At 43.5% G+C, this 12,878-nt stretch overlaps 1 protein-coding gene across 1 annotated transcript in view; it reads right to left on the reverse strand.

The window, feature by feature from the left end:
• Nucleotides 1-3,119, reverse strand: part of LOC105462555 (doublesex and mab-3 related transcription factor 3, truncated-like) — a 12,788-nt gene extending 9,669 nt beyond the window's left edge. Inside the window, exon 1 of the mRNA XM_011709236.1 lies at nucleotides 2,746-3,119. Within this exon, the coding sequence (XP_011707538.1) occupies nucleotides 2,746-2,955 (210 nt within the window). The 5' untranslated portion in view covers nucleotides 2,956-3,119. The remainder of the gene's footprint in view (nucleotides 1-2,745) is intronic.
• Between the last annotated feature and the right edge of the window lie 9,759 nt (nucleotides 3,120-12,878).

The raw sequence follows: 12,878 nt of genomic DNA on the forward strand, positions 1-12,878 counted from the left end.
TAATCTGACGAGGCAAAACTTCGAGATAAAGCTAAGCGGTAGCGCAGTGCCAGTGCCGTATACTCACAAGTCATCACCCGACTTTTATAATATTATATACTTGGCGTCGCGCCGCTACCGCAGCGCTTGATATAACATTTATTTCAGCATTTTATTACATTACATGTACATGCACGCGAGAAGAACGGTTTTGCCGAAGTATTTAAAAATTCATAGCTAGAGAGATACAGATCTGAAAATAATTTTGACGGTGAGTTCAAGCGTTACAAGTAATGCTGCAAAAAGTTTTGACATTTTAGTAACCGCGGCTTGATAGCGTCCTACATAATTATTTTGATGGTCCGACAAAATTATTTTCAGATCCGTATCTAGCTCACTTTTTAAGTACTTCAGCAAAACCGTTCTTTCCGTGTATATACAGCTTTGGTAAATATAAAGCACCCTCAATTAATTGCATTTTCCTGGAAAAAAGCGGTAGTAAAACTCGAAGGAGAACCAGCAAAATATTAAAATTGTTGAACAAAAATAAATATTATTTTCCAATAAAGCTATTTTTTTTAATTTACTCAGCAGATTTATGAATTAGATATTGATAACTAATTATAGGTAATTAACATGTGGACAATTAAAAGGCTAACATTTTAATAAAAATAAAGAAAATAAACTCTAAAATTCATCACTTTAACTTTAGAGTTTATTTTTTTTCCGTTATTGCAAAATGTGAAAAGTTGGCCTACTGTTTTTCAAGCTCTAATATTTATAGATAAATTGGGATTAGATTGGAGAACGTTTACGTCGATTTCGCGGGGGATGCTTTATACTCTTACTGGCCGAGGCTAGGTACATAAATAATTCCGATAATATCCCTCCGAGACGTGTGCGGATATTCCTTCCGGTTAGCGTTAATCGCGCGAGTTCGCGCGCGCGGCGCGAAAGTTTCCGCGGCAAAACCGCGCGGCGGTTACGCGCGGTGGCACCGCGGGCGATTATTGCCGGATGAACGGCCGCGGACGCGCGTGTTTTGTTTGACCGCAACCACCCGTGTGAGTTTCTCGCTCTGCGCCGACTATTTTCGTATCGAAGATACACGGAGGGGTAGGTAGACGACGACGACGACGACGACGACGACGATGACAACGCGAGCGTTTAAACGCGCACTCTCGCCCCGCTCTCGCTTACCGCATCGAAAGTCTCGTCGCAAACAAAGTATCGAGTGTCATAATGCCTATGCAAACAGAAATGAAACGCTATACCCCGAGCGTTAATGGATTTAATTTATCTCGCCCTCCGCCGCCGCCGCTCCCTGTACCCTCTACTCCCGCAGGGGACGAGGATCGGTGTCGCGAGATATATGCGTTATGCATGCGATGCCTGAATTTCGACGAGGGGGTCCAGCTTGGCAATTACACGTTCGCATTTGGCGATGTTAGCACTCTTAGAGGAAAATACATAGTGCTGGCGGCTACGAAAGTGACAACTATACAAGTTTTATATATAGACTTAATGGACATAGTCGAATTAAACTATTTTATAATTATTGCAATTATAAAATGATTTATTCATTTATTACACATTAGTTTATTCAATCATTTTATATTATTGTAGTTATAAAATGGTTCTATTCAACTACATACATTGATTTATTCTCTCAACTATGTACATTTAGATATAAAATTTGTATAAGTGTCATCTTTACAATTGCCATTGTTGTTTCTTTTTTGAGTGAAAGACAAATTCCTGCAGGTAGTCGAAAAAGTGTGAGGTACCAAAAAATTAAAAATAGCAATAAATAAGCAATAAATGATGATACACGAAGCCTTATAAAACGTTGAATTAAAAATTCCAATTCATGATTTAAAAAAAAGCACGAAAGTTTTACGTCTTTTTTGATTGTATATTATATTCCCTTAAAATAAAAATCAAATTTCAACTGTAAAGTATCTCACCGATTTCATATTATTTGTTCCGTATTTCCATCTTGTTTTTCCGTTTTATGAAAGAGAAAGAAAGAGAGAGGGAGAGGAACTCTTCGGGCGCGCGCGATTCTCCTTTCATTAAAGGGGCGCAGGGCGCGACGATAACGAGCTCCGATCGGGCGTCTCTTTAAATACCGCAGGGTGAACCTACCGTGCGAAATAAAATATCGGATGCGCGTTAATCACGCTCAACTGCGCGTACAGCGAATTGACATTTTTCTTTCACATTTTCCCTACACGCTCCGCTCAAAGCGCGCGGCGGAGATAACATGCTCGCGCGTATACTAAATTAGTGACGGCGTACGACGCCGGGGCGAGATCCCGTGACATTTACATTCGCGAATGATCATAGATTTGACATTTCGGATCGCGTCGTCCGTATAGCTTTCTAATATTAAACGCGGCGGAGAAAGACTCCGTAAAACGATACAAATAACGGCACCTGATCGCACGTATAATATAAAGTCGCGCATATATGGATAATAAAAGGAAAAAGAAAAGAGGTCGGGGAGAGCGCGCGTTAAAGTCTTTTGTGTCTACGACGCTATAGAAATCGCTCCGAGATTTCCCTGGACGGGGAAAGAAGGTGACCAATCGGCATTGGCCGAATTATTCAAATCATGTGATTTATTATTAACTCGTTTCTCCGTCCGAGATCTCCGGAGCGATTTCTATAGCACCGTGTTCAAGAGATACGTGTAAGTTATCGGTATGAAAAATCGAAAAGAGGGGGGTTCGAATGACAAATTGGGAGACCCAGGCGGCTTACCTGCGCGGCCATCACTCGCTGCCGTTCGGCGATCAGGGAGCATTTCGGGCACAGGCATTCCCGGTAACGGCACTCCCGCTTGTGACCCCGCAGCCACGAGATGAGGCCGTGGTTCCGGCAACGGGCGCACTTCGGTCTCCGCTGCTTCCCGTCCGTTCCCTCGCTGTTCTCGTTGTTCTCCGACCTGCTCTTGCCCTTGCCGCGAAGCATGGTAGCGTTTCCACACGCCACGCGAAATTGGAGTCGATTGTTCCCCCCTTTTTTTTTCTATTTATTCGACCGTCCACATTTGCCCGGCACGGATCTTGTTGTTTCGGCAAGAATCGTTTCGAAAAAAAAATATTCAACACAATTATTTTATTTATTTACTCACGCACATCTCTGCCGACCGTCCGAGGAGAACTCGAACATCCGCGTTGCAATTTTTCCTCTCGAGATGTACGTATAATAAAATTTCTCTTGGTGAACCGGAGTTAAAAATTAAGTTAAATACCGATTGTAAAAATGTATATTTGTTACATTGACAGTATAATTATTACGAAATTATGTCGACGAGGGGCTAATGGAGCTTTCGAGCGAGAAGCTCTCTGGAAGAGTTCCCCAGAGCGCGAGAACCGCGAGAAAGGAGGATCAAGATTGGCACGTGGCCTTTTCCGCGCGCGCGACTTCTTGGCGATTGTTAATTCGGAACTGCGCGAAAGGAGGGAAAAGACCGGAGCGAGATCCTAATCGCCGGCCCGAGTGATCTCTCTCGCCTCTTCCGGCTTGGCGACGGATCCCGGTTCGATTGGCCGCGGATGTACCGGGACGTTTAGGCTCTTCCGCGCGATTCCGCGGCGTCCCCCCGGAGCGGAGGAGGGTCGAGAAGACAAACAGCGGCTGGACCACCCTTCTTCGGCGATTGGTTCCGTTGTGTTTGCTCTTGTCGCCACTCCTACCGCGAGACGAGGAATCTCGCATCGCGGAGGGTATCTCCGCATCGTTCGCGCGTATCATGGATACACACTCTCGCTGTGGCGTATGATTTTATATCTCATTTTTTTTTGTCCCCTCTTGCGTTACATCGCGACGTGAATACGCGACGCCGCGAATTAAAAGGGAGCTTAATCGGTCGTATGTGTGAATAAAAGCCAAGTAAACGCCCTTATATCGGCGCGGATACATACAATTTTTCGAAAAAGTCAAAAAAATTCTCCGCTCTTCGCCGATGTATTTCATACCAAACACCTCAGCACATTTTTATCGAGGGAGACCAAGTCAGTTGGGGGGCTGCGAGACGCACGAGAAAAATTAATACTTGTTAAATGAAGAGATTGATTACGTCATGATACTTAAATCTCACTTTTACAAGAAAAATGTAATATTGAGAAAATTAAAAAGAGACAATTCCCCTTCCCGTTTTAACTCTAATTGGCATTTGCGGATCCAGTGGATGTGGACATTTCTTTCAATTACGCGCCAAATCTCTGTATTGTGAGAAAAATTGTTTATAACATTAAAAGCTTTTTTTCACAACCTTACATAATTCTAAATTAATTACACAATCTTATCCCTTGGATTTTGACATTTAAAATAAAAAAAACTTGTTCGATTATGTTAACTTTGAGCAAAGATGCATTAATTTAAAGTTTTATCGGATATACTGGGTCTGCAAATAATATTAAGGAAAATTTAGAGCAAATACAAATTACAATTAAAAGAGTATATAATATAATAAAAAATAATAAAAAACTCTTTTGAAGAATGCTAATGATGAAGTCTTCAATTTGGAGTCAGAGTAAATCTTACTAATGTTTTGCATCGAACTGCGTGGATTTCTTTTGCGGAAGTCAAGTGACGAGGACGTGTGATCAGGACAATTCGAGAAAAAAAAAAAACGAGCGGATTGCCAAGAATCAAGATCATTTAATTCTCACGAGTACAGATTCGTAGCTGATTAACGATTCTTCGGTTAATAATGAATGAGCAAATTTGTCGCAATAACAAGCCTATTTACCTCAGCGTGTATTGGTCGCTTATTTAAATAGATAATTAGACACCCTTTGCGCCATTCTCTACGTGCACTCTCGCAATAATTGTGTGGAACGTGTGTATTTAGCGTGTAATAGAGAGTGGGAACGCGCGCCTTCCCCCTTCTCGCCTCACATTCTCGTTATCCTTAACGCGTGAAGGAACTTTTCGCACCTCTCGGGCAAAACGGGCTCGCCCGTTTCTTTCCGGTTCACCGGCCTAAAAACCTTCCGAACCTTTTGGACTCTCTGAACTAAATGACGTCACGAGATCGATAAGGATTGAGAGCCGCGATCTTAAAGTGGAATAACTTCGCGTTCGGAATAAATCCGACTTCGAATCTTAATTAAGCGTTTCGATCGATAATTAAATATGGATAAAATACGAATTGAATTTGGATCGCATAAATGTTTGATGGAAGAGATACGAATGCAAACGAGATCTGAATCTCTCCTCGCTTCGCGTCAGAAAAAGAAAATTCGCACGATCGCAATTCCGGCTGAGCGTTTTTATTTTTCACGCTTTTATTTCTTTCGAGGAGGAACAATATAGATTTTTAAAAATAGAAATCGTATACTTGATAAAATAAAATAGAAATGATTTTTTTTCAATCGCGTCATTCAGTGTTTATATAGTAAAGCAGCTTCCAGGTTCGAAGGGCTTTAAGCTCAGCTTGATTCGTCTGAGATTCGTTCCACACACACGACCTTCCTCTCTACTCGTTCGTGTCTCCTTTACATCTCGTGTCTATTATAACTTTTTAATTACATCTTGTTCGCACGTCTCGGTTTTACATCGGGCTCGCGGCAAGCGAATTTGCAATAAAAAGCGTTGTATGTCGTTTCGTTGCGCGATCAACGGAGATCAAGTTAAAGTTGGCTCTTTAATAAATCATTAATCACTTACAGCAAGCTTAAGCCTAAGCAAATGTGCCGTCGAGGCGAATTCGTATCTTCGAATATACTTCTAAATTGCTGCACGCGAATTCATTTCGGTGAGGGAAGCTATATATGAGTATTCCGCGATACGGATGAACGTCAAAAATGTTCGAAAATATACGCAAATCTTAATTCAAAGGCCTTTGCATTCGAATGCCGCGTATCGAATAAATACGATTTATAGATAAGACATATTAAGTAGAAACGAAAGACGACGTGGCTTCGTCCAAAAAGGAGATTTTCGGCGCGACTACACGAAATGTGTATAACAGCTGATCAAAATTCGCGAGTAATATATACGAATTTCCCTCGACGAACGTAAGTTTAGCAGCAAGAACGATCGTTCAAAATCGGCGATATTTTTGTACAGGAGAGCTCGTTGCATTTGAAAAGCACATGTCAAAAAACTCACCGCCTCCTCGCTCGCCTTGGGTTCACACAAGTCGACGATATTTCCCTTCTTCCTTCCTATTTCTCTCGCCTCTTTTTTTTTTTGATTGGGTTGATATGATTCATTGATATGGTCCGTCGTAAGTTACACTACTTTGTCGTCGTTACTTTGTTATTTGTGCGAAGAGAATTTAGGAGGAGCTTGTCTCGCGCCTGTACAAAACGGCGGCAAGAAATGCGCAACGCACTCGTCGAACGACGCTTCGGGCCGGATTTTCTTTCTATTTTTTTATTTTTTTTTATTTTTTTTTTCATTTGGAAGTACGTATGTTAACTCTATCACGCTGATAATGGAGACCTTTTGCAATCTGTTTTTTTTTCTTTTTGGAATACGCTAAACGCTGGTCTGCCGCGTCAGATCGTGATGGATCATACAAATAAAACGGAGCGAAACCTTTGTTTTCTCGTTAGATTTGCCAACGTTGTCGTCTCTTTTACGGGCGACTTCGAGAGAGGTAAAGCAATATTGTTTTGTACTAAAGGCAAAAATTAGAAAGATCCTCTTCCGCTTTTGTTTTCGTTGCCAGGAGCAATCGCTCCGCTTTTATTGATATGACCCAATATAAGTTAATTAATGTACATATAACATTAATAATTAAAACATATATACAATCATCAGAAATTATTATTTACATAACGGTAATTCTTTTACGACGACATTAATAATAATAATAATAATAATAATAATAATTAACGACGACGGTGTAACGGTTAATAATAAAAAGTCGCAGCGAGGACTCGCGCAGCTCTTTCGGCGTTTACCGTATTCGAGTTTACCGTACCGCAAAACTCCCCGATATAACGCAGCATCAGACTCATCGTTGAAATCGCATTGTGTCAACGAAAGCGCTTTTTTTTTTTAAATATCACTCGAGATCCTTATAACTCTTATACTTCGGCTACTGTCGCGATCGCGATGCGTTGTGTGTTTCGTTTCGTCACCTGATGCGTGTGTATGTGTACGCGTGTATGTGTGTATGCGCGTGTATACGTACGTTTATACACCTGTCCTCGGTCAACACTTCGTCGTTAGCCTCGTCATAATAAGAGAATTCCTAATTTCGATGTACGACGTTACGTACGCCATTTTATGGTGCCTCGATCTCCGCTCGCTTCTCGCGCGAGAGAACTTTTAATTTTCGCGGTTTGATTGCACTGTTAAAGGAGCAAATTTAAACCAATTCCTTGAGTCAAGTAACATTTTGTTATTTTTAACTTCACACGTGTGTCAAAATGTATGTATATTACTCTTGCGGTTAAAAGAACAACCCGCATCTCTAATCGATCCATTTCTGCGTGGTTGAATTGCTTAGTTTCAAAGTGAACAGCGTATGCTGTTTCATATTAACGTGCGCACAAACTAAATTTGAGTCAAATTTAATACATTTCTTAAGTTAAACTGTTTCAGTTAATTAATTTAATAAATTAACGACGTATCGAGTAACAATGGCGACTTATAGAAATGATTAAAAATGACTCAAATTGGTTACAATTCTGACATTGTGAGTTTAATTTACAGTGTGCACAGTTTTATCTGCGAAAAGGAGACGTTTTTCGCGAAAATACGAAGGTATAATTTAAATTTCCAATAGATCGTGAAACGAATAATTGGGAAAGGATCACTGTCGCCGAATCAATTGTTCGTACACCTGCTCGCGCGAATTGATAATTTCGCTCGGCGATTTGATCGCGAAATCCGCGTATTCGGTGGAAACGAACGCAAAGAAAACGGAAAGTCTCGCGGAGACGCGAAGAGCCCATTCCCCGGCGTGGACGCGAAAACGCGGGGATGCGCACGTATATATCATCTCCCTCGAAACACCAAATTGGCCCCAGAAATTAAGAGGATACCGTGTCCGTGTTTAAGTATACGTTCACCCGCTCCTCATTAACATGCCCTTACCCTCCCACTAATTTCTTCCTACTTTTCTTCCCGCTGCCTTCGAAACTCGACTTCGTGATATCTCTCTATCCCTCGACAAGATTCCTTCGGATCTGAATTTTTTTTAGGTTTGTTTTTTATCGCTGCATTGAAATTAATTTGGATAGAAACGATAAAAAGTAGTTACAGCTTAACCAAAATTTCGGGGCCCTTATATCAACACTTTATGGACACCCGCATCGTTGCATGGATCCCCTTTGCACGGCCCTAACAAACAGCGTGTCTCAGCTATAAAAAACAGACCTTATGTGTTATCTACACGCGGAGAGTGTCCCGAACGATTTACGCTGGACCGCGGGGATACTTCGGCGAGAGTTTGCCGGTCGATTTGTCTTTAAAGGGAGTTCGCGCGCGATCGGCAGCTGCGCCTTCTGGCAACGTTCCATTATCGAAAGTTAACTGCCCGAGCAGTTTATTCGACGTACACATTTTATCCTTCCTGTACTCCCGCCTCCCCCAATAAAGTGCAAACGCCCGATTTTCTTACGTATATATACCTTCTTACTTTCGTCGGTCTTGCGAATTTGCGAACTCGCGGGTGCCGCGACGTCTCCTCCGTTAAAGAGAAATCGACCGCACGCGTTAGTCGAGTGTCCAGGAATCGAGAGAGAAAACACTTTGTGTACACATATAATCTATACCCCTACTTAGTCGCAAAAATCTACGTCGGTCAGTTCTCTCCCATTTTCTTCCACCCTCTTTATCTCCTTCTAATAAACCCGCGAGAAAACTGCAAGAAAGTGTTGGAATCGATAAGATAAACGTTCCCTTAGAGCTACGTATATCTCGAAACAGCGATTTAGCCTATACGTTTTCTCTTCCCGCCCTTTAATTTCCCGCAGCCAGCGGATAATACATTTTCAACAAAGCTATAAGCGTGACCGTTTCGAAAAACGACACTTTTTCGCACTTTTCCTATGTACTTTAAAGACGACGGTACGTACGGTAGATCTTTGTGACGAAGTCTGCGCGATATATGTTTCGCATACCGATGTGCGTCGGAATTCGTACGTGTGTATGTATGCGTCTTTGTGTGTGCATGCGCGTGTGTATGTGTTCCTATTTAATATATAATATATCCTATTCTACTAACTGGTACTCCCTATGGTTACGGGATAATACTACGTGTGGCTCGTAATCGACCAATTTGATAACAAGTGATTTAGAAAGTAGCGGCGAATGCGCTCTTCTTCCACTTCTTCTCCTTCTTTTTCCCCATCATCTCGCGCCCCGTCGGAATCGAGAGAGCACAAACGCCCGCGAAAAAACCACCCTCCGCGACTAATAATCCCTCTCTAGTAATAATAATTGTAATAATAATAGGTACGTATGTATACACTTTTGGTATTCGGGATATATATGTATATATATCTCTGAATATAGAAAATCTTATATACAATTTACACTTAGGAATTTTTCTCTTTCTCTCCCAGGCGGATTATTTAACGATCATTATTAAACACGTTACACGCTATGGTTTAGATACACGGCATATATTATAATTTCAATAAACAAAGGGTCCTCGTAAAAAAAGGGGCCGGGTCGCGCGCCGGAAGGAGGTCGGCCGCGAGGGACCTCGCCGTTCCTTTCTGTCGTCGCGGGATGAGAGGGCCAACACTGACGTGTCCCCCCTATCTCCTTGTTGTTGCTCGCCGCAGAAAAATCAGACGAGTCTCGGCAATGGTAAGGCGCGCCCTTCCCCGAAACACGGCAAACGTACCCCAAAACGCACGTGATAAACGATAAAAACGTATACGTGTGTCCGTGTATGTGTGTGTATGTGAGTGAGTCCGAGACGAGGGATTTAGCGTGTTCGCGCGGGGGCGAGACCGCCGGAACTTGGCGAACGGGATATACCGTTTACCGTGTTCGGTTTATAAACGGCGGCGTTGCAGCGCGCGCGGAAACGTTACTCTCTGCGCAGCCCGCGCGTCGCGACGACAGTGGCGGATAATTACCTATGATGAAGCGAAGTGAAGCACACACGCCTAACAATCGTTAGTGTAACGAGTAATACACGACTACGTATTAAAGTGGTATACAACGTATACACACACGAGGACGACCCCGTTTTTTTCTCTCTCAGCGCGTAGAGTCTCGTAGTTAATATCAACGGGACCGTATGACATAATCCTCGGGTTCGATTCGTTAAGCTTATCGGTTTTTTTTTTTTTTTCGACAGAAGGGAATGGGAAGCCGTCCCTTAAAGCTGTTTGTCGTTTTCATTTCTTTTTTTTTTCTCCGCGGAGGAAAAAAAACGCGGAGTCCGGGGAAAGTCCGGATTGCCGAGCGGTCGGAGGAGGAGGTGGTGACAGGGGAGGAGGGGTTGAAGGAATGAAAATCAGTCGAAAACGAGCGAGTGCTGGGAATTTCTCGCTTCCCGCGAGATCTAGCAGGTCCGATCGAGCGATTTACCCGCGGTGGAATTCGTAATATCACGCGGAACAAATTTCTCCGTTGATTCGGCCTTCTTCCTCCTCTCCCTTTTACCTTCCTCCTTTTCCCCTGGAGTGTGAGAAACACGGAGCGCCGCGGGGGAGGGGGGGGGGATTGTGAACCGCCTCGGGCGATTTTACGTGTAATTCGTTGGATAATAATCCCGACTGTCCCGAGTCCCTCTTCGACGGATATGTAGAGCAACAAACAACGGCGCGTTTCGCGCGGCGTAAGAGCGCTAGAAATGGCCAGCGAGCTGACAATAAGTATATCGACACCCTGGACTTTTATCGAAGCTAAGACGGTTTTTATTATTTTCCGATGTCATCCTTCGGGAGCGACTTACGACGGCCCAGATCTCCTTTTCTTTTTCTCGATACAAGCCGTTCTCGAGTGAGCTTGAACTTTCTTCAGGGATTGCTGATTCGTGTTTTTTTATATCAAAAACGTAACTGCATGTAGTAATTAATCTTACTCGTTCTAATTAATTTTCATAATCTGAGCGAGGCATTAATCAATATCTGTAATATTCGTCGTCGGTACGTTGTCGGTCCTTCTCTGAATGGCCATTTCTAGCCCTCGGCTCGCCTCGATGATCGCTGTAATTGATGGCATTCACGTTGCCAACAACTGACGCTCCGGCCTGGCTGTAGGGACGTATTGTCGTCGACTTGTTCAAAGGACGAGCTCCAATTTCAAGTCAGATCGCCGATTAGCTACCTCGCGTCGGCCTTCGCCTCGCGAATCTCTCACGAGGCCGTATTTATAGCGGGATTGCGAATATAAATTATTTGGACGATAAGTTAAGTAAAGCAATGTAAATGGAGCACCGATGACGATTCAATAGGAGCTTATCTTTGTTATTGAAATTAAACTCAGGGAAGAACGACAGAGAGAGAGAGAGAGAGAGAGAGAGAGAGAGAGAGAGAGAGAGAAGAAAAGGGATGAGATAGACAATAAGGATCTTTTTAATATTCGAATTTTTAATACTTGAGTACGGAATATTCCGACAGCGAGTTTTCGCAAGGATATTATTGCGAGGACGCGATAATATATATGTGTGAGTGTGTATAGTACGATGGGGCTCGATTTAGGTCCTTGATGAGCGTATGCACATCACTCGATACACACTCGAGACACTAACCATCTCGAGTGTGCCGTACGGCTATAAATACGGCCCTTCACACGGAGCCCAGTAGTCGAGACGCGTTCAAGTGCAGGCGGCGGACCATCATCGTCATTATCAACATCATCGTTAAGCGCCGACGTGTGTTACATCGATCGTATCGACGGACGCCCGGCGGACGCGACGGCGGTCGCGACGTGGCCCGGAGGAGGAACGTCGTCCGGGAGGAGGAAGAAGAGAAGGTCTCTTCTCCGGTCTTCTCTATGACATATCCGTGAAACGGGATGACAGGGGAGACCGCGGGAAACGCGCGCGTCACGAGGAAACACTCGCGGATAACGTTCGAGGGATGTGCCGCTGAAAAGGGGGGGAGTAGACGCGGGAGATGAACGAGGGGGAAGAGGGAGGAATAGGTGAAAACGTGATATAATTATACTCCGTTAATTGTCTATACGTTCGTAGTCCGAGTTGTTTCCCGTGGGAAAACGTCTAAAAACGCCTTGGAGTCTAAATCTTTCCCATTGGAAAAAACATTAAAAACGTTGCGTCGATATGGAAAAACGTGTGCCGTAAATCACATGTACAGTTACAATCTCGTAATCTTTCGCGATGCGCCTGTCAACAAATCTGTGCCTACGTGTGGGTGTGTGTGCGCGTCTGTGTGTGGGTGGGTGGGTGTGTGTTTGTGCCCTGTGTAAATTTACTCGCCCAATGATATAAATTAATACAATTCTTGCGTGTTACGTGTGCTTCTCTCTGCATGCGCACGTGTGTATACGTGGTGTGTGCTGTACGGACTTGTGTTGTGGCTTGCTGCAGCTCGTTTGTAGTCCTAATTAGCTAGAATTAGTCATTACAAAATTCTTACAACTATTCAACAAAAACCAATCTCGTAACAATTCTTATCTACTTGTTATTCGTCGTCGTTCGCACACGCACTTTCACTCTTTCTTCGTCACTTTTCTCTCTCTCTCTCTCTCTCTCTCCCTCTCTCACCTTCGAACTCGCACTTTCTCTCTTTCTCTCTCTCTCTCTCTCTCTCTTGTCATCCTCACGAAAAAAACTTTCACGCGCGCGCATTACACCAGTCCCTAGTCGTCGTGCGGTAGTCTCCGATTGCGGAGCATTGCGGAATTTTCATGGAAGGGCATCGGTCGCGCGCGGCTATTATCGATTCAGCACGTTAGCTAAATTGGAGGCGGTCCGCGCGAAAAAAAAAAAAAGACCACGC

This window comes from Wasmannia auropunctata, unplaced genomic scaffold (assembly GCF_000956235.1).
Source record: "Wasmannia auropunctata unplaced genomic scaffold, wasmannia.A_1.0 LD336097.1, whole genome shotgun sequence".
Taxonomy (NCBI): domain Eukaryota; kingdom Metazoa; phylum Arthropoda; class Insecta; order Hymenoptera; family Formicidae; genus Wasmannia; species Wasmannia auropunctata.